At 36.5% G+C, this 23,298-nt stretch overlaps 1 protein-coding gene across 1 annotated transcript; it reads right to left on the reverse strand.

The window, feature by feature from the left end:
* Positions 1-16,328: 16,328 nt before the first annotated feature.
* Positions 16,329-22,034, reverse strand: PDC (phosducin). The gene is made up of 3 exons (XM_023754722.1): positions 21,974-22,034; positions 19,357-19,508; positions 16,329-16,853 (listed from the first exon to the last, which is right to left on the reverse strand). Exons 1-3 carry the CDS (start codon positions 22,032-22,034, stop codon positions 16,329-16,331), a joined length of 738 nt encoding a protein of 245 aa, XP_023610490.1.
* Positions 22,035-23,298: the final 1,264 nt, after the last annotated feature.

Below are 23,298 nucleotides of genomic sequence, written 5' to 3' on the forward strand. Positions count from 1 at the left end.
CTCAGGTGATGGGAAGCTGAGCCACTTGGTCCTATAGGACACCTACTATACAAGGCCACTCTACCAAATGAAGGAGACAGCAGCTCTACCCAATACATAGAAACAAACACAGGGAAGCAGCCAAATGGGGAAACAAAAATGAAAGAAATAGAAGAAAGCAAACTGATGGATATAGAGTTCAAAACCATAGTTATAAGGTTACTCTAGAATCTTCATGAGACCTTCAGGGGACTTACTGAGACTTTCAAGGATCTTAGTGGAATGCCAAAGACATGAAAAAGGATGAGTCAGAAATTAAGCACACACTAACTGAAATAAAGCATAATTTACAGGGATTCAACAGTAGAGTAGAGGATTCTGAGAAACCAATGATTTGGAAATGAGGAAGCAAAAATCACCCAATCAGAAGAGAAAAGGGAAAAAAGAATCCAAAAATATGAAGATAGTGTAAGGAGCCTCTGGGACTTCAAGTGTACCAACACTCGCATTATGGGGTGCCAGAAGAAGACAGCAAGATATTGAAAACCTATTTGAAGAAATAATGACAGAAAACTTTCCCTACCTGGTGAAAGAAATAGACTTACAAGTCCAGGAAACACAGAGACTCAAACAAGAGGAACCCAAAGAGGACCACACCAAGGCACATCATAATTAAAATGCCAAGGGCTAAAGACAAAGAGAGAATCTTAAAAGTGCCAAGAGAAGAGCAGTTAGTTACCTACAAGGGAGTGCCTATATGACTGTCAGCTGATTTCTTAACAGAAACTATGCAGGCCAGAAGGGAGTGGCAAGAAATATTCAAAGTGATGAATAGCAAGGACCTACAACCAAGATTATTCTATCCAGTAGTGAACAGAATAAACGTGAATAAAATAGAATCAGAGGCATGGAAACATGGAACAGACTGATGAATCTCAGATGGAAGAGGGGAAAGAGGGGCCAGGAAGAGATTAGCCAAAAATCTTACATGCATATCCTATATAATAAAGAGCTAATATGCTGATTAGACTGAACAGAAGAATGCTCATCTGAACAACCTTCCAGACGAAGCCAGGGTTGCTAGGGCCAAGCCCCTTGCACGAATTTCGTGCATCGGGCCTCTAGTACTAGTATATGCATTACCTATGGATACAGACAATAGGGTAGTAAAGGCCTGGAGTGGGGCAGAAACCAGGTGGAGGGGGGTAATGAGGAGAAAAAAGAGGGGCATCTATCTCAACAATAAAGATTTTTTTTTAAAAAAAGAATATGAATTGGGGAATCACATGGTTGGCAGTGTATCTGTTTCTCCTTCACATGACCTTTCCATAGGGCTTGAGTTCTCACAACCTGGCAGTTGAATTCCAAAAGGAGGAGCCCCAAGAATCAGTGTTCAAAGAAGTGGAATTTGCTAACCTATTAAGGCCTGGGCTCAGATGTCTCAGGGTGTTATTTCTCGGTACTCTATTGGTCAAAACAAACAAGGCCAGACTAGTTTCCATGGAAGGGAAAGAAGAAGCGCATTTCTCAATGGGGGAATAGTAGTACATGCATATAGGGAGGGAAATAATTGATGACATTCATCACTGGAGACTTACTATATGTATATTCTTTAGTATATGTCACATTTTAAAAATGACAAAAATACAGGAGGAAGGAGAGACAATTAAAGAAGTTCCCTAAGGCACAGCTGGTGTGGTTCAGTGGTTGAACATCGACCTATGAACCAGGATTTCACAGTTCGATTCCTGGTCAGGGCACATGCCCGGTTGCAGGCTCCATACTCAGTTGGGGGTGAGCAGGAGGCAGCCAATCAATGATTCTCTCACATTATTGATATTTCTATCTCTCCTTCTCCCTTCCTCTCTGAAATAAATAAAATTATATATTTTTTAAAAGTTCCCTAGGGAAATAATTACTATCATTACTTTAAAAACATACTCCACATGTGACCTTTACCACAGTCTGCCTTTTACTATAGCACCTCTGTTTCCCTCTGTTCTGTTGTGACATTTCTGTGGATATATGAAAAGTATTTTCCTTTCGCCTATTCTTATAATGCTCAGAAGTCAATAGGTTCTTAACTGTATTACCAAAATAGTTGGGAAAAATCAAGCTCTAGTACAATGATTGTGTTTGTTGGCCCTTATCTAAATGACTCATCTAAATATAAATTAGCCAAAGTACAATAAGTATCCAGTAAATTATTCTTAATTTCTGACTTCAATATAATAAGTAATTATATTGAAAGTATAAGTATTTTCATGATTATTCATTAAAGGTAGCCAATGAATTCTCATACAATTCATAACCTATTATGAGGTAAATTTATACATTAATACATTTTGATTTATTGATTAAGGACAAGAGATAAAAGTGGAGTTAGAAATCACCAATGTTTGTCTCTACTTTTGCCATTTCTAAAATGTCACAGACTTTATCTCTGGATTTTTACAACACTCATGTAGTAAGCAGGGCAAAGATTTGTTGAATGTGTTCAAATTTGATGGATACAATTGAAGGGCACATTAATTACGTATTGTATCAAAGGACCACATAATTAGGAAGAGTAGACATTTGTTTAGCTATTATCTCAATAATTGTAAATAGATTATTCATTTTTTCACCTTTGCAAAAATATTTTATAAATATTTAACATACATAGCACCATCAAGTGAAGTTAGACTTTATACTGTACTGTGAAACCTCTGAACTTTTGATCCCAAAAGAGTCCTGTACAAAAATTCTTAATTAAAAAGACGATCCTTTAGGGAAAGATTTTTCACTCAATTTGTTCAGTTTGTTAAGGAGATCTTTTGTTTACAGAATTGTGAAGGGGAACTTAATGATAGGGATGAAGGTAGTTTAATCAGCTCTTAGGTTCTATTTTAGTCAAATCCAATTTAGTTGTAGATATACCCCAGATGCCTGTCCTCAGGATTAAAATTCTGAATGTCAATAAGCTAAGATATTAGAATGCAATATCAGTATTTGAACAAAAGTAGCAAGGTTTAAAAGTATTCCTATGCTTTTAACTTGGCACTATTGAAAATATTTTCTATATTCTAATTATAAATGAAATAATAGCTAATGATTATGGAGAATTGAGTACTTATATCCTTAGATTTTTCAATGAAAAAACAATAAAGTCTTGGGAAGTTGCTTAATTCCTTTGATTTTTAGGTAGAACAATTTTTTAACAATATGAAACTAACTCATTATATAGTATAGTGCTTTACAACTTATGAAGTATTTTTATTTTTATCATGCCCTTTTAATATATAACTGAGGTTCAGGAAAGTGACTTGCTAAACCTAGTAGCCAGTGGGGCATATACACAAGGATGTGATGAAAAGGAGTGATAATTGGATATGTAGAGCAAGAGGGATGACTGTATAAGAAGTAAAAAATACAACAACACATGAGTATAATATTCCTGAGAAAGTGAGAGGGGATGGTTTCTAAAGCATTGGCAGCTACTGGCCATGGGAGAAGGTGCATGTAATATAAAGCTTAAAGAGAGGAGAAAATTGGTGCAGGTGTTTATGGGCTTGTAGGTTTGGTAGTGGAAAGCTGACGATGATTTCATCTGATGCCTTCAGATTTCTATGAAGTCAGCAAGGTCATCTCCTGATAGTGAAGAAAGAGGAGAACAAAGACTTCAAATAGTTGTTGCAAAGAATGGGAGATCAAGTTGACCAAAGAAACATAGTGGGATTGCCAGATAGTGGCAAAGCCCCATTTGAGGTTAGTAATAATAAATAAATGAAATTGTGTGATTCCCCCTTGCCCCAGTAGTCTTTGTCTTCTCAGTTTTAAGAATAGAAAAATTGAATAGCAGTATTTGGAAGTGTTGTCTAACAAGTTGAAAGCAAAGAAGGGCTAGGATATTGGCAAGAATTTTGTTTAAAGAATATTTAAATGATGAACTATGAAATCTAAGCTCAATAAAAAAGGAAGGGAAGGGGAAGAGAGAGAGAGAGAGTGCGAGGGAAACAGAGAGAATGATTTGATGAATTGTAAATGCCATGTAAAGGCATCAATGTAGTGATAATCTAGATTCTAGAAGAAACCAAGGACCCAAAAGTGTGGTAATAGTTCACCAATAAGGAGACATGATCGTGATTGAAAGTAAGGAATAATTATTTAGGAAAAAAAAACACAGATGATAGCAAATGAAATGAGTGGCAGGGGTGAAGTATGCTACTGGAGGTCAAGGAACAGAGTCCAGATTATGGATGGGTGATCTGCTTGAATAACGTGATAGAACGTGAAACAAAGGAAGGCTGTGTGAGTTAAGCATCTCATTTTTGAAAAGTGAGGGAGAGCGACTCGGTCAGTAGCTGACAGTTACAAGGGTGGAGGAAAAGTGATACAGACAAATACCCTGAGTCTTTTAAAAATTACATAGACTTTTACACAGGCAAGTGAGAATAATGATCTGGAGTAAATAATACTGTCAAGAATGATGTTTGGATTTTGAAAGAATAAGCAGTCACCACTTGAAAATAAGAAAGGGAAAGTGAATCTTCTTTGAAGAATCAGGTTCAGTTATGGCAAAGATGTGGAAGAAATGCTTAGAGAAAAGGTGGAAAACAGAAGGAAATGTGCAACTTTGAGAGAGAAAGGGGAATGGATGGGGATGGAGACGATGGTGCAGTAGAATAAATAGCAAGTTGGGAGTGGGCAAGCAGTAGTCAGTGGGAAGAGGTGCTGGAGCTTTCTATTTATTTATTTATTTATTTAATATTTTTATTGGTTTCAGAGAGGAAGGGAGAGGGAGAGATAGAAACATCCACGATGAGAGAGAGTCTTTGATTGGCTGCCTCCTGCATGCCCCACACTGGGGATCAAGCCCATAACCCGAGCTTGTGCTCTGCCTGGGAGTTGAACCACGACCTCCTGGTTCATAAGTCAATGCTCAACCACTGAGCCACACCAGCCAGGCTAGAACTTTCACTTTAGATGTTGACTGGATGAATGTAAGGTTAAGAATCATGGCAGATTTAATCTCAGTGTTTTTGAGGAGATTGGATTCTGGATCCAACCATCAGAGGACTTGGCTCACTCAACCTGAGTTAGTAATTATTGCAGTTGAAATAAGTTTTGGTAGCTGCACCTATATTGCTTGGAGATGGGAAGGGGCTCAAGTAGTGATGCCAGCAACTAAAAACATCAAGCTAGGGTAGGTGCATAATCTGAAGTTATGAGCTTGATATAGTCAGCCTTACCTTCCAGGCTGAAATCTAACTTGGCCATGTTTTATCTTTCTCATACTGTTGAACTCTATTTGCTTATATTTTATTTAGAATTTTTACATCTATATGAATAATTGACATTAGCCCAGCCGTGGGCAAACTACGGCCCGCGGGCCGGATCCGGCCCGTTTGAAATGAATAAAACTAAAAAAAAAAGAGACCGTACCCTTTTATGTAATGATGTTTACTTTGAATTTATATTAGTTCACATAAACACTCCATCCATGCTTTTGTTCCGGCCCTCCGGTCCAGTTTAAGAACCCATTGTGGCCCTCGAGTCAAAAAGTTTGCCCACCCCTGCATTAGCCTATAATTTCCCTTTCTTGTCCAGCTTTGGTATCAAGATTATACTCCTACTAATTTCATCAATGAGCTGGTGATTATTCTCTGTTTCTGTCCTCTGGAAAAGCCTATATAAAATCATCTGTTTCTTCTGTGTTTGATAGAATTACATGTAAATACACCTGGACCTTGTTTTTTGGGGGAGTAATATTTGTAAATACTTTGCTAGTTTATTTGCTTAAAGGATTACTCAGACTTTCTGTTTTTAAATCAATTTTGGTAAGCTGTACATTTTTAGAAATGTTTCCATTTTGCCTGTTTTTCAAATTTGTTGGCATTAAGTTGTTCATAATGTTTCATATTTTTTTTAATCTCAGGTATCTTATATATTTTTTAAAATAATTACTAGTATTATTTATGCTCCCCCTCCTTGCATCAATCTGGCAGATATTCCTCTATTCTCTTAATTTATTTTTAAAGAACTAACTTTTGGCTTTTCAGATTCTATCCGTAGATATCGTTTATGTTTTATTCATTTCTGCTCATATTTACTCATTTTTCTGCTTTGTTGGTTTGCCTAATTTTTTTTAACTAGACACTAATTTTTTTAAAATTAGACACTGAGGTTCATTTATTTTTTTCTTTATTCTTTTGTAATTTATGTTTTTAAGAATACAAATTTCCCTGATATAGCTTTTTTGCTCTATCCCAGAAGTTTTGATGTAAAGAATTTCTGTTATTTTTCAGTTTTAGTTATTTGAAACTTCCAGTATAATTTATTCCTTGACACAGAGTTATTTAGTAGTATATGTATATGTATATGTATATGTATATGTATATGTATATGTATATCATTAGTAACAAATTTATATTGATTACTAATTTCCACTTAATTGCATTGTGGCCCTAAAATGTAATCTGTTTTATAGTGTCCTGGTTGTTAACTTTAAAAAATCTTCTTTTTGTGCAGAAGGGGGAAATGATTAGTTCACTAATTATTGGTTGCAGTGTTTTATATGTCCCTTAGATCAAGCTTGTTAATTATGTGGCTAGCTAGTATCTACACTGATGCTACTTTTTTGTTACTTGATCTACTAAGGATCAAAAGAACTGTATAGAAATCTCTGATAACAGAATATTCATTTTCCCTCTGTATTCTACCAGTTTGTACTGTGTATAGTGAATGACATTTTATTAGGTATATATAAGTTTAAAACTGATAGATCTTGCTGCTGAAATTTTATTATTATGTAACAACCATTTCTGTATTTACTAGTAATAATGCTTTTTCTATTTAAGCTTGTTTGTCTGTTATTAATTTAGTGATAATTGCTTATAAAAATAATTAGCTTGTTATAGCTTTCTCATCATTTTACTTCCAGCTTTTATGTATCCTGATGCTTTAAATCAGGGGTCCTCAAACTTTTTAAACAGGGGGCCAGTTCACTGTCCCTCAGACTGTTGGAAGACCGGACTATAGTTTAAAAAAAACTATGAACAAATTCCTATGCACACTGCACATGTCTTATTTTGAAGTAAAAAAACAAAACAAAACGGGAACAAATACAATATTTGTATTTGCATTCCAGCTTTTATGTATCCTGATGCTTTAAATGTATCTTATAAACAGCAACTAACTGGATTTTTTAAGTCTAATTTCACAATATGTGCCTTTTAACTAATGCGTTTATATCATTTAGGTTTCTTATTACAGTTATGTTTGGAACAATTTCTATTTTAATTTTCACTGTAAAACTGAGAATAGTAGTACAATCACTCTAATTTCAACTGTATAGCAATTCACTGCTGCTCGATCTCAGAAAAAGTCAAATGGAGGTTTAAAAGTTGTCATTCACCCACCAAAACTTAAGCAAAAACTAAATAAAATTAAACATCCTATTTATCCTTAAATGCTCAAAGTAGGAAAAATGATGGGCAAAAATGACATCCGTATTGCTTTTCAATAAAACATAAATGTAATTTACAGTTGTAGTCTTATGCTTCTAAACTTCTGTAGAACTTACACAATTTATTGTGTGGCTCTCTGTAATTCAAGATACCTGGCAAGTTCAATTTTATGTGATTAGTATAGCCTGTTGAAAGAGCATTAATTTGTTAGAACAAGAACCATGTATGGGAGATAATTATGTGTTGTCAGTGATGAATAAATGTCAACCTTTAAAAATGAATTATTGTTTTTGAGATAAGATGAATAAATCAAGCTAGTATGTGTTCAGGGACTGGGAATTGGGAGTGGACACTCTGAGAAATAAAATTGCCTAGGGTGAAACACCTGGTTTTATGAAAACTAATTTTTAAGAGCATTGTCTTGTGTACTACGGCACAAAAACAAAAAAACAAACCTGTAAGAGAAAAATAATTTGATACTTGTTACAGCTAAGAGCCTCAAGTAAAGATACAATTTAATGTTTTCCTTAAATGCTATTGCCCAAATAAGGAAATTCCATAATTGAAAACTGGGATTACTGTATACGTAACCTTGTTCTCTCTGCCAGGGTCATGGTCACTACATTAGTTGTTGGAGTTATGAGACCTCCTGAAGCTTTATCTAGTAACTTTGTGTGTGTTTTTTCCTAAAGAATTTACATATAGACTTGAAATATATTAAGAAAGATCTTCTAATCTTAGGAAAATACCAAATTTGGTTATTAATGTATTTTTTGTGTTAGAGTCTGGTAGGTAGGGAGTATGATATAATGTAAAGAACATAGGCACTAGGATTGGGAGACCCACGGTTAAGCTCAAACTCTATACTTACTAGCTGTATAAGCCTGGACAAGACAACTAACCACAAACACTTCAATTACTTCATCCTCTGTGTTACTTAGCTGAACTGGGAAGGGGGTGTAATCCTTTCACAATGTATGTGTATATCAAATCATTATGTTGTACACTTTAGATGTCTTACAATTTTATTTGTCAATTATACCTCAATAAAACTGGAAAAAAAAGTCTTCATTCTTGAACTGGACATATTAAAACCATTGCTCTAACTCACAGAGCAATTGTGAGAATAAAATGAGATAATGTATGTGAAATTGTTATCCTATATAATAAAAGGCTAATATGCAAATCGACTGAACGGTGGAATGACTGGTCACTATGACACGCACTAACCACCAGGAAGCAGACGCTGAATGCAGGAGCTGCCCCCTGGTGGTCAGTGGGCTCCCACAGGGGGGAGCACCGCTCAGCCAGAAGCTGGACTCACAGTTGGCGAGCGCAGTGGTGGTGGCAGGAGCCTCTCCTGCCTCTGCAGCAGCACTAAGGGTGTCCGACTGACGGGGAGCAGGCCTAAGCCATCAGTTGGACATCCTCCAAGGGCTCCCAGACTGCGAGAGGGTGCAGGCTGGGCTGAGGGACACTCCCTGAGTATGAGTGCACGAATTTCATGCAGTGGGCCTCTAGTAATACTATAAAAATGTTAGCTATGTTGTTTGGGGTCTCCAAAGCCACTGTTTCACAGCACAGATGGCCTTGCCTTCGTGTGAATTCTTTAGTAATCACGACTTACATAGTATTTTGACTTCTTCAATGTTTCAGGAATTTAATATTTAACTTCTTTGTGAAGTGTTTTATTTTCATAACAGGATATACAAACATCTGCTCATAGCACATGTATTTGTTCTTAAATAACTTTTCATAAATTTTTTATTAAAAGCACTGGGGTTATTAAAATAAATCTAACTGCCATAAAAATATAACTTTTGTCATAAAACTACGTATCTTTATCTAAATTTATGTCAATGCCATAATAATCTTTATGATCTTTTCAGGTTTCAAACTTTCAATTAGAGATCAAACTCTTGAAAATTGACTAGAGAAAGATTGCTGTTAAATTTATGGTTTTTTTTGAAAGAATATATTTTTTAGTAATAGGAGGTACAATATTTCTGTACACAGCCACTGTACTCCCACAAGTCACGGCTCATCAAGAAGTGTCTATATCTGCAAATGTTTCAGAGTATATGTCTAGAATATTTACAGGTCTACTTCTTTTTATTTGTTTTACAGATGTTCCAAGATACCTGAAAGCTTTGGGATTTTCTTACCCACCCACTACCTTTTTTGGAACATAATAGAAGATCTATATTTTATAGGTAAAGGTAAGTAGTTATTGAGTACGGGGTGATTTTGACTTCCAGAGGACACTCAGCAGTGTTTGGAGATAGTTTTATTTGTCGCAACTGGAGTAGGGGTGATACTGGCATCTAGAGGGTAGAGACCAGGGATATTGCCAAACATCCTACAATGCACAGGACAACCCCCACAATGACAAATTATGTGGCCCAAAATATCAATAGTGGCAAGGCTCAGAAGCTGTGTGTAGGTGGTCCCTGAAGCCATCAGAGTGGAGAACAATACAAAGGGCCCAGGAAGCTAATCCTACAAAACATCAATATGCCAAGGAAGGAAAACCAAAAGGTAAAACTGAGAAAGAATGGTTTCAGAAGCATAGGAGAATCCGGATGGTAGTATCATGAAAACCAAGAGAAGAAAGGATTTCAATTTGAAAGTGGTCATCAGCCAAAAATCAAGTAAGACGTGGGCTGCCAAGTCTAGTGGGTTTGATGATAAGGTTGCTGTGTTGAATATTCTCCATTTGCCTTTTAAGATCCACTATCTCTCCTGCTTTGTGCCCAAGAAGATTGATTTAACATATTTCATCAGCAACATTTTCTTGCCCTCTGTTGTCCAGTTGGTTTTGGGCAATGGGAGACAATGAAGACACAGTGGAGAACAGGAGGAGAGAGAGCTCATTATTTCTGATCTCTCTCCCCACTGGGCGACAGATTGGCATGGTCAGTGTTCTCTCCAAAAAGGAGAGAAGCTAAAGCTCCTATTGGTCAGCTCTTTCCCAGTAGTTATAAGTCTCACTGGTTTTCCAGTAGTTACAAGTCTCAAAGCCTGAGGGGTAGTAGTCATTTTTACCTATTGCTAGCCCTGTGGTGTTCATCTCTTATTAGTTTCCTCCCTACACCCTTGTAAACAGCCTCTTTATCAAACTCCCTTTAATCATTCCTTTTTTTGTTTGCGCTCCGTTTCTTGTCAGGAACCTGCCTGACAGGGAGGCCATTGTTGGTTTTTATCAGAATCTCTTTCAGTGGAGTGGTTGAGGAAAATGGGTGGAGAAGTAAATGGAAAGAAAGGAAGTAAAGATTAAGGACATGGATTTTTAAAAAATAGAATGTCAGTGAAGGAAAGGGAAATGCTAGACAGCATTATAGCTAGTGAGAATTGTGAAGAACCAGAGACTTGTTTTTAGGTTGTGAATAAGAAGCTGATGTAGAACGAGAGAGTAAATTATGTAACACTAGGGCCCGGTGCACGATCCGTGCACCAGTGGGGACCCTCGGCCTTGCCTGTGGGATCGGGCCAAAACTGGCTCTCCAGCATCCCCTGAAGGGTCCCGGATTGTGAGAGGGCTCAGGCCAGGCTGAGGGACCCCACCAGTGCATGATCGGGGCTGGGGAGGGACGCGGGAGGTTGGCCAGCTGGGGAGGGACTGCGGGAGGGCTCCAGGGCATGTCTGGCCCATCTTGCTCAGTCCCAATCGGCCAGACCCCAGCAGCAGGCTAACCTACCAGTCGGAGCGTCTGCTCCCTGGTGGTCAGGGCACATCATAGCAACTGGTCAACTGGTCAACTGTCTACCCCCTGGTGGTCAGTGCATGTCATAGCGAGCGGTTGAGCGGCCTTAGCATATCATTAGCATATTATGCTTCGATTGGTTGAATGGATGACCAGACACTTAGCATATTAGGCTTTCATTATATAGAGTAAGCAAACAATTTGTGAAATTTGAGTGTGATATATCTGATTAAAGTACTGATGCCTGTCCTAGCTGGTTTGGCTCAGTGGATAGTGTCAGCCTGTGGACTGATGGGTCCTGGGTTCGATTCTGGTCAAGGGCACATGCCCGGGTTGCGGGCTCTATAGCCAGTCGGGGGTGTGCATGAGGCAGCCAATAAATGGTTCTCTCTCATCATTGATGTTTCTATCTCTCTCTTCTTCTCCCCTCCTCTCTGAAATCAATAAAAAATATATATTTTTTAAAAGTATGGATGCCAGAATTAGCCTTGTATAAAGAGACATTTTTGAAAACAATGAAATAAAAAATCGATGGGTTAGTACACATGGAGTAAATGGAGAACGTCATGTTGTGTGGGCTCAGTTTTTCCTGTGATGTTGAAGACAAAGCCATTTGTTCAGAGCGGGGAGGATTTAGGAGAGGAAGACTGAGGGGAATAATACAGGTTTGAAGTAGTGGCTATGGGAATGGAAGAGGGAATTGTTTGCTGAACAAGCTATAGACTCTAGTGGAGATGTTTGGATATTTGGAAATTTCAAAGAGAAGTGTTTTGGAAGAATGAGGTGACAAAAATATGGAATATGCTAGCGGGAAGGTGATTGATGTCATCCACCCAGTGTCTAGGCTGCTTAGGAAGGACGGAAACCATGAACATGGAGAAGGTATTAAGAGGGGAAGGCTGAGAAATTGGAGGTCTTAAAGAATATGTGTATTGGGAGTGAAGGACAGAGAGCTGAAGGGTAGATGACTATCATCAGAGAATGGTACATTGAAATTGAAGATTTCAAAAAGGGATTTGGTAGTGAAAGTAAGAAGAACTGAATGGATTATGACAGAATATGTTTGCTAATCAGAGGGGCATGAGGGGATGACAGTTTCTTCCCTGAAATCCATTATCAATTGGGTTATAGAATATAAGCCCTTAAACAGTAATAAATAAACAAAAATAAGCCCCCAACTCTTTTAATTTCAGGAATGTGTGTGTTCCCTTCCTAGACTGTAAATCCCTTGGGAAGAAGAGATGACTATATCTTACCCATTTTTATCACTCCTCTATTATTGGACATAATTCCTTGTATATATTAGATACTCAAACTTTATAGAATATTTGAAAAAGAGAACAAAGAAATATAAATCCATGAGATAATTTTCACCATTAGATAACAGTGTACTAGATTTATTTGAACAGGCAATTATAATCATAATTTTATTCTGCAATAAATTCAGTATAAATTCCTTAAAATTTTATACATTTCTTATTTGTGTTTTAATGTTTATTTTACACTTCTAGTTTTTAGAACTAATTTAATTTATACTTATTGTGGTTTCTAAAGTCAATTTTATTTTTAAAAAATATATTTTTATTGATTTCAGAGAGGAAGGGAGAGGAAGAGATAGAAACATCAATGATGAGAATCATTGATTGGCTACCTCCTGAACACCCACAACCTGGGCATGTGCCTTGACCAGGAATCGAACCGTGATCTCCTCCTGGTTCAAAGGTTGACACTCAACCACTGAGCCACGCTGGCAGGGCCTCTGCAGTCAATATTAAATGGCAGTTCACTTTCTTACAATTCAAATATATAGAATTTTTAATAAGGTCCTCCTATTTGGAGGAATGTGGATATTTGTATTTGACATAGATAAGTTGCACCCCAACTTCTTAAATTACCTTTATTTATGTATATTTAAGATCTTACATCAATATAAGCTATGCACCATTTTGCTTCATATGTATCTATTAGTAATAATAATCATAACTAACATTTGAGTAAGACATTATGTGACAGGCACTATTCTAAGTAGTTTACACAATTTACTTATTTTTTTCTTCATAACAACCCAGTGAGGCTGAGCCTATTATTATTTTATAGTTGAGGAAACAGGTACAGAGAGGATAATGAATGGGCTCAAGGTCACAAAAGTAGTGAGTGCATTCAAACCTAGGAAGTTCAGGATACCAACCACCACTACTAATACAGACATAGACAGAGATACAAATGTAGATGCACTTGTCATCTATTCCTTATGTGCCTGTTTCCTTTACCTTGAGCTCCTTAAGGTCAAGGACCCTGCAACTTGTCAATAAATATTTTGTGAACAAATGAAGGAAAGATAATTTTGCTTTTCCCTACAGATTTTTAAAATTATTTTCATATTATTTTACAAGTAACACTTTCGGCTATTATTTCAAGTCTATTCCAGTATTATTTGGGTGGTTTGTTATGACATGTTATGACACTTTAAACCTTTACATTTAAGACGTCACTCTTTTGCTGAGACAAAAATGAGCTCTTCCTCTCCTCCTGCCTAAAATAATAGCAGATGAAGTGTTTACAGGAGGCGAGTGTGTAACCCAGGATTTCTGCAGCAGCGGGTTTCAAATATTCTAGTCAAATCCTGCCTTTTGTCCGATTCTTGCTGACGAGTGTTACCATCAAGCTTTACTCTGGTATCCATTAGTCACCAAGTACTTATTTTGAGAATGGTTGCTATCATCACTTATTCCCTACAAAGGTGCCACCTAGTTACTTTTGTTTTGGCAATTACGGGTTAAATACATTCCTGGGGTTAGTCCTGCTGAAGTTTGCATTAATTTCAAATTAATGCATGGTAGGTTATTTCTCATAAGAGGAAAGCTTTCATTGAACAGGAATCTTTCAAAGCTCTTGCTTTTACTCTTCTTTTCCATCGACGAGAGCCTTCTTTCGCTGTGTAGCTATACTTTTCTACCCCTGCCCTACAAAGCTGTATTATATTGTGGTTAATAATGACTAGTGATTGAAAAGAACTTATGTTTTCTTTTTATAATATTGTTCTCTTTTGAGATACCCACTTGACTATTCTTCCTCACTGCTTTGCTATCATCTTTTACTTGCTACCCATCCATGGAATTAGTGTCAATCTAAACAATTGTTCTAGTAAAGAGTTTTAAGATTATAAATATCTCATATAAGGCTCCTTTTTTTTGCTGTGGTTTCTTTAAATTCCAGTAATTCCCTTACAGAGGACTCTGTAAGGGATTAATAAATTTGATATCAATTAGTTGATAGGAGAAAACATGTTTTTTAAGCTCCTTATTTTATATATCTATATTACCTTGCATGTCTTCATTCTAGGACTTTTCCACTTTGTGTCTAGTATTCATCAACCATAGGGTATTTAAAATGCCTTTCTCTATTAATAAAGAGGAATATCATGAGCAAAAACAGTATGTATTGTAGCAACTGTATGTCAGGGACTGGTCAATAATAAGGCCTGATTGAAGTGGATGAAAAAATGGGAAATGAGGAATAAAGATAGTGACTTCGGATACTTCTTTCAAGAGACATGATCATAAAGAAAAAGCAGAGAAATGAGGGATGGCTGGAAACTTTAAATTATAGATGGGCATATTTTTTAAAAATATATTTTTATTGATATCAGAGAGGAAGGGAGAGGGAGAGAGAGATAGAAACATCAGTGGTGAGAGAGAATCATCGATTGGCCAGGCTACAGGTACACATTTTAGATTGGTGATGGAGAGATGAGGTAGGACTCATCTGATAACTTCTATCTTCTCAATGAAGTATGAGCAAAGTGAAGTGTTTAGATTGGTGGGAAATGGTATTAAAGGTTTAAGGAAAGAAGAGAAGCTATAAAATAGTAATTTAGAAGGGTGGAGACTAGAATTTGTTAGAAATATCTGTTTTCCACATTGGTTCACTAGGGGAACATGTAGAAACCAGAACTCCTACTTCACTTCAGTTTCATCATTTATAAAGTGAGAAGAATATTATCTACTTGCAGGATTGTAGTTAAGAATTAGAGATGATATATATAAATTACTAGCCCATAATTGGAGATTATTATTAATATACTAAATGTTATTCTTTTGTCCCAAGAATAAAAAAGCCTTGCTTCTACACTTTTTTTAAAAAATGTATTTTATTGATTTTTTACAGAGAGGAAGGGAGAGAGATAGAGAATTAGAAACATCGCAGCTGCCTCCTGCACATCTCCCACTGGGGATGTATATAAATTACTAGCCCATAATTGGAGATTATTATTAATATACTAAATGTTATTCTTTTGTCCCAAGAATAAAAAAGCCTTGCTTCTACACTGTCTTTTTAATAGAGAAGGTTAACTTCTGAAATTTTATGTCTAACAAATATTTCTTTTTTTCTTTCTTACAACTTTAATGCTCTACAAAGTTTTAAGTTTCTTGTGCATTACTTTGGTTGGAATATATCTTTCTGAATGATATTTCTAAAATTTTAGGTTATATAATGTTTTTAGGACCTTGATGTTGTAATCCCTGAGAAAGAATAGACTTCAAATAGAATATTTATTTCCTTATGAGACTTTATTCTTATTACGTAGACAAAATGATAATTAATGATATATTTTTTATTTTTTTTACATATCTTTATTGATTTCAGAGAGGAAGAGAGAGACAGAAACATCAATGATGAGAGAGGATCATTGATCAGCTGCCTTCTGCACGCCCCACGCTGGGGATCGAGCCCACAACCCAGGCATGTGCCCTTGGCTGGAATCAAACCCGGGATCCTTTAGTCCAAGGGCGATGCTTTATCCACTTGAGCCAAACCAACTAGGGCATAATGATATATTTTTTAAAGTTCAAATAATAACCTTGCAGAAAAAACAAGGAGTAAAAAAAGTTAATACATAACTTGAAAGGGATTTTTGAAAACAATATTATCCATTTTCTCTTTGTCTACTAACATGTTTCTGAAGACTACAATATTTTGTAATAAAGCATTATATCAATTTTAGTAACTAATACTAATATCAATTTTAGTAACTAATACTAAGAAATGCTATTCATACAACCTTAGTGTCAACCTGATTTTATTTCCACATTAGATTAGCTATGTCCATACTTGGTATTCTCTAAAAGAATATGGAAACTACCAAATCAATGTTCAATATGTAAAAGAGAAATATGAAATATTGACATAGGGAATCTTATTCAATATCTTCTTCCATGTTTGTCTGCTCTAGGGCATGTATCTCTCTTTCAGGTAGTAACCCATATTCGTTTAGGAAAGACTCCACATCCCCAGCAAAAAATTCTTCAGCAAACTGTTCAGCAACACTAATAAAATTGCTTATGAGTTCCCCACCCTTGTAGACGAGCAGTGTGGGGAGTACATCAGAGGAAAAGCGGTCCTCGGCACCTGTATTAGAAGCTTTTATTTTACAAAACTTGACCATAGGGTATTCGGCTGCAAGGCATGTTAGGCTACTGTTTAGAGCATCACAGCCTTTAATGCCCTCTTCATAAATGTGAACTACGATGGTGGTGATTTTCTTCTCCTTTTCAATGGTCTCCAGGAATTGCTCCCCAGTTTCCAGCTCGTACACAAACCCATATCTAGGCCCAAAACTCAGCTTCTGGTGCATATCCTGCATACACTGTCTACGGTATTTACGAAGGCAAGTTTCATCTTCTTTGTCTTGGTGGATTAGTTCATATTCTTGAATGCTCATCTGGGAATACATAAAAAGAATTATAGAAACCATTCAGCCAGAAATTCAATTCTTTAGACACACCAAACCCATCCTCACTCAGAGAGTTTGCATTTGCTATCCCCCCACAGCCCCAATGTGACCTTCTCCTTTACCTTATTCAAGCTTTTGTTCAAATGTCACCTTCTTTGATTACTCTACCTAAAAGAATCCCTGCCCCAAGCTTTCTATTCCATATATGGGTTTAGCTTTCCTTCATAGCAATAAACACTATGTGATATTAAATTAAATATTTATTTGTTGAAGTGTTTAATATTAATAATTGTTTTTCTAACTGATACATTCTGTGAGGGCAGGAATTTTATTTGTCTCACTCACTATTCAATATATGCTATAATTAATGTCTGACACAAAGTAGGGGCTCAGTAATTATTTCATGACGTAAATGCATACATAAGTATTGCTGAGTATAGCTGAGCCATGAGATGATCACAGTCTCAGTCAGAAATGTGCCGCTTAACTGCCCATCACTTCAGGTGAGAACAAAAACTCACAAACAAACCAGCAAGGTCTACTCTGGAGTGACTTTCATAAAGTGCGTGCACATGCGCGCGCACACGGCACACACACACACACACACACACACACACTTAAATGTGTCCTCAACAAATGCCTTTGGACATTAGTGTCTCCTCCACGAAAGTTGTTAAAAAGGTTATATCTTATCACTTACTGATTTTTTTGGATATGTAGACTAAGATCCAAGACAGCTTTACTACTATTTAGAGTTCATCAGATTAGCCAGGAGGTTCCTGCTATACCAGCATCAGCATCCCCTGAGAAGTGCTGGGAAATGCAAATTTTTGGGCACCACCCCAGATCTATCAAATCAGAACCTGTAAGGGTGAGACTGGGTGAGCCGTATAGAAACAAGCCCTCTAGGCAATTCTTATCCACTGGTTTAGGCTAAAGCAAGAAATGGCTTTTCATCTTCCAATGCAGCTACTTATCACTACAGATGGAATATAAAATTATTTGCAGAACCTTTCTTAAGAGCTACACTATTATCAACTTATTCAACAGAATGTTAAAAACACATCCCCCACAACCACCCTTTTTTAAAAAAAAAAAAAAAGAAGGCAGAAGTAGAAGAAGAAAGGGTACAAAGGAACAATAAAGGGTCTAAAGAGCTGTGAAGCAGCCAAGAACCATGGAAAGTGAACAGTTCCCAAGGGGATCAATCGGCCTTCTCACCAGTAGCCTCTCAAACAGCAACTGCTGACAGTATTTCAAGTAGACAATTGAGAAGGCAAGAAAGTGGGATTTAAGAAAAATCTATATCTAAGGCAATTTACATAGATTATTTTACTTAATCCTCACAACAAACCTATGAGGTAGCTGTTAATACATAATTTTACAGAAGATACTGAGGTTCAGGTTAAGTGGTTGACACTCAACCACTGAGCCATGCTGGCAGGGCTAATTTGTTTTAAACCTAAAAATTGTTTAAATGTGTTGTATAATTTTAAGTTGCTACTATAATTATGTTAATTTAAACAAACTAAACCACACAAATACTGACTTAAACATTTGAGCATTTTTATGAGAACTTGTTCCATTCACATATTCAAGCATATAGATATTTAATGATTAGACACATTGCTAAAGCTTAACCTTAAGTACAGCTTTAACAATGATAATATCTCATGTTTGTGTAGCATTTTACATATTTCAAAACACTTTTACACTTACTTTCTCTTCACATCCCTGTAAAGCAAGTGGAGAAGATGTTACAGTTCCTAAGATGGGAAAATTTAATTGTCTCTCCCACATTACATAATGACTCAGTGAAGGAACCAAAACCAACATCTTAGACTTTTACAGTGGCCAGAAGCCTGGAAGCAAATATATTTCTGAAGCACTGTCTGTTGAGAATCAATATATAACAACTTGAATATACTAGTTTGAAGAGAATCCACTAAAGTGATTCTTCCCACAGTGAAAATCACTGTATGGTTTTTAAAATTAATATTGTTGTTGCCTGGCAGGTATGGCTCAGTAGTTGAGCGTCAACCTGTGAACCAGGAGCTCATGGTTTGATTCCTGGTTGGGTACATGCCTGGGTTGTAGGCTCGATCCCCATTGTGGGGCATGCAGGAGGCAGCCCATCAATGATTCTCTCTCGTCAATGATGTTTCTGTCTCACTCTCCCTCCCCTTTCCTCTCTAAAAAAAACAATAAAAATAAATTGAAAATATTGTTGTTATATAAATTAATACATGCTAATGGTAAAGATTCAAAAATAAATGATAACCTAAAGGCAGAAAGTAATGTCACTACTCTGATACTCTGGGATAATCTCCATTAACATCATAGAGATCATCTTCTAATGTATCTTTTCATGCACATAGACATACACCTTATATAACAAGTACATAAGTAAGCTGAAAAAAAACAGTGCTGTAAAAAACCATGACTCATGTTTACACATTGTAAATTATTTATTGATTTTTCCTGAGCTTACCTTTCTGCTGAATCTTTCCTTTGGGTCTCTGTCATCCCTCGTCTGAGGAGAAGACATTTGTCTGAGAATCTCCTTCTTGCTCGGTGGGACTGAGTCGGTATCTTCGCTCTCTAATTTAAACTTTCTCCAATCATGTATGACTCCTTTGGGTCCTGAAATACAATTAAAAATCAGTTGTTCCCCTTTTTATTTTCAAAAGGACTTCATACATTGACATTTGTGTGTCACCATAGGAATAGACTTGTCATGTTCTGAATCAGAAACGAACATCTTGTTTGGGCTAGAAATTTCAGACTACCATCCTCATAAAAATGTTTTCTCCACATTAATCCTGTTAAATAGGTTTTGGCTAAGAATCTTTCTGAAACATCTGCATTGATGAAAATGCAAATCGTGGACTTTGAACTACTGTCAAAATTTGGGGGTAAAGATATTAAAAATTTAGAGTGTAGAGAGGTAATTAGAATTTTAGAAAAACAGCATTTTTATTACATAACAGAGATGCTTCAGCAATAAACTAAAATTGGCACCACACCACAACAAAGGAAACTAGGATTATTGGAGAAACAAATTAAAATATATCAAGATCCAAAATAACAATAGCACGTAAAAGAAAACCAGTGAGAAGGAGGCCTAACCTCAATAAAAATCATTATATGATCATCTAATTCCTCCTAAGATTCTAAAAATCTTTTACAAATATAGAAAGGATAGGATTTGCATATTTATCAAGGGTGATCCAACTGCAATTCTGATATTCAGTTGCCCTGATAAATAATAACAGTGTTTGGAAGAAGGTCTAAATTCTTGAAAATATGCAGTTTTACATGTTCTTCACGAAAGGTTAGCCATATCCATATCTTTAATATTGTGTTATATATGAGAACACATTTTCTTTTGCCACATATTTTCTAAGAATTGTTATTTATATAATTTTAATATAAATTTATTTATAGTGTGGGGGAAAAATAGATACAGTTGTGAGGACATGAAACAGTGTATTCTTGTATTATTATTTATTAACGTGAGGCCCAGTGCATGAATTTGTGCACAAGTGGGGTCTCTCAGCCTGGCCTGCAGGGATCGGCTGAAACTGGCAGTCCTAAATCCCCTGAGGGATGTAGTAGTGTGTGAAGCGGCAGGCAGCTGGAGAGGAGCCCGAGCCCGGGGTTGGGCACCATGCTGCTCCCGCTCATCCTGGCCCTGCTGTGTCTGCTGCTGCTGCTTGGTGTTGCTTCTGAGGTGGGAGAGGCTCGCATCTCTGCAGCTGCTCTCACCAGCCTTGAGCCCAGCGTCTGGCACCCGTCGGTCAGCTGAATGGTGCTCCTGCTGTGGGAGTGCACTGACCACCAGGTGGCAGCTCCTGGGTTGAGCATCTGTCCCCGGTGGTCAGTGCATGTCATAGCAACCGGTCAAACGGTCCACCGGTTGATTGGTCGACCAGTCGCTTAGGGTGTTATATATATAGATTATTTTCCATATGAAGAACTATAAACCTACTTTTGCCCACCTTTGCATTCATTATATTTAGGCAATTAATGTTTTTTGTTTACTTGTGTCATCTTTGTCTTCCAGGTATGTTCTACATATACAAAATATGAACATTTATAGCATGTGTTTATCCTATATAATAAAAGGCTATATGCAAATTGACTGAATAGCGGAACAACCGGTTGCTACAATGCACACTGACCTCCAGGGGGCAGACGCTCAATGCAGGAGCTGCCCCTTGGTGGTCAGTGTGCTCCCACAGGGGCAGGGCTGCTCAGCCAGAAGCCAGGCTCTGCAGCAGCACTAAGGGAGTGGGCCTAAGCTGTCAGTAGGACATCTCCCAAAGGCTCGCGGACTGTGAGAGGGTGCAGGCCGGGCCGAGAGAACCTCCAAGTGCACAAATTTCATGCATTGGGCCTCTAGTATGTATATAAAAAAATCATTTTTCAACTTGTTTAAAAAAATGGTAGTATATTATACATACTTTCCCTTCCTTGCTTTTTTTTTTTTTACCTCATAATATATCTCAGAGATATTTTTCACATACATACATACAGAGATGCTTCCTTTTTTTAAAAACTGGAGTAATGGTATTTCATTGTATAGGTATTAATTTACTTAAGCAGTTTCTTTTTGATGTACATTGTTGCTTCCACATTTTTTTCTGACAATCTTGTCAGGTTTTTCTGGAGAAATATTGATTTAAGAATGTTTTATCATTATCTTTATTTTTTTACAGAGTAACAAATTTAAAAACTTAATTTATTTATTTATCTTTTGGTCTATTATTGTTTACAATTGCAAAGAAAGTCCGAAAGTCCATAGTGGGGGGTATCAGGAGAGAGGATAGTGGCTCAATTTTAGTGTACATATGAGAGCTGGCAGCAAGAAATCCTCAATAACTAGTGTTTCAAATTAAAATTCTCATTCCTTAACTTCTAAGTAAAACTGTTTTTGAAGTACTTGATCTCACATTAATGTACCCACTCAATTATTTTTAGATGATTCCACCAGACCACTCAAAGGTATAACAAATTCCATACTGAATAGTGGCAATAAGAACATTGGAGATCTTCAGGTTTAATTTTAATTTAATAATTAGTTTTCTTCCTATTGCTTTGCTTACCTGTATGTGTCGCCTGTCCTTCAAAGTCTTCTTCCAAACTTGGGTTTTTGGCTTCTTCCATTTTAAAGATTAGATTTGATATAATCTATAGGATGAGCAAAGAAGTAATGATAGATCAGAAATAAATAGATAAATACATAAATATTCCTCTACAGTCAGGTTCCATGGAGGCTAAGGATTATCCCAAGTGATAAAGTCTTTAAAATGTTTCTATCTGCTTGTAAAAGGACATTAATATCTATATTGTTACAGATATTTGGACCTAAGGATTTTATATAATTCATAGTATGTCTTTTACTTTAAAAGCCTTCAGTTTTGGTCTATGCACTCAGTGAACATTATTTTTTTAACATTTTTTTTTATTGATTTCAGAGAGGAAGGGAGAGGGAGAGAGAGATAGAAACATCAATGATGAGAGAGAATCATTGATTGGCTGCCTCCTGCACAACCCCTACCAGGGATCGAGCTCGCAACCCCGGGCATGTGCCCTGACTGGGAATCGAACTGTGACCTGCTGGTCCCCCATAGGTGGACACTCAACCATGAGCCACATCGGCCTGGCTCAGTGAACATTATTTATTATTGATTTTCTTTATTTATTATTGTTTATTACCAAATTTGTAAAATTATATCTCAATATTTTATATAATAAAAACGTTTTAATCCATAATAATTATTACTATGAACATTTACTATGTACCAGGCATTGTTTCATTCATTTTAAGTGTCAAAAATCACTTAATTTTCACACAGACGTATGTGGCTGGGCTAGTTATTAATGCCACTTTACAACTGAAGAAGCTGAAGGATGGAATTTAAGTTACTTGCCATTTTTTCTCAATATAGTTTGACAAATTCAACTTCTAAATTGGCATTAAAGAATGATGCTCTAAGGTACAGTGCTATTCAAAACCTCACATCATAACATCTCTCCGTTCCAGAGCAAGTTCTGGGATATTACCCAGTAAGCAAGTGAAAACCAGTAATTATACCTATAGATTTTGAAAAACTGTAAGATACATTACAAAATCTAACAAAAGCACATGGAGTTTATTCACAGGAAATCTCTTGTTGCGCTCATGTAGAATCTATTTATTCTTAGTTCACACTCAAATTCAACCTATTTGCTTATTTATCTTTCCATTTTCTGGAAAACTCTATTATACATACTAACACATTCCCTAAGGGGTCCATATAGTTGTGATTTTCTTGAAGTTTTCAAGTCCTGGAAGATATATATTAACAGAAAATACTAGTACACTATTTTTTCACCCTTATTTCTTCTACCTTTTCCCTTTGCCTCTTTCAAAGTCAGTTTTAATCTA

This window comes from Myotis lucifugus, unplaced genomic scaffold, assembly GCF_000147115.1.
Source record: "Myotis lucifugus unplaced genomic scaffold, Myoluc2.0 scaffold_65, whole genome shotgun sequence".
Taxonomy (NCBI): Eukaryota; Metazoa; Chordata; class Mammalia; order Chiroptera; family Vespertilionidae; genus Myotis; species Myotis lucifugus.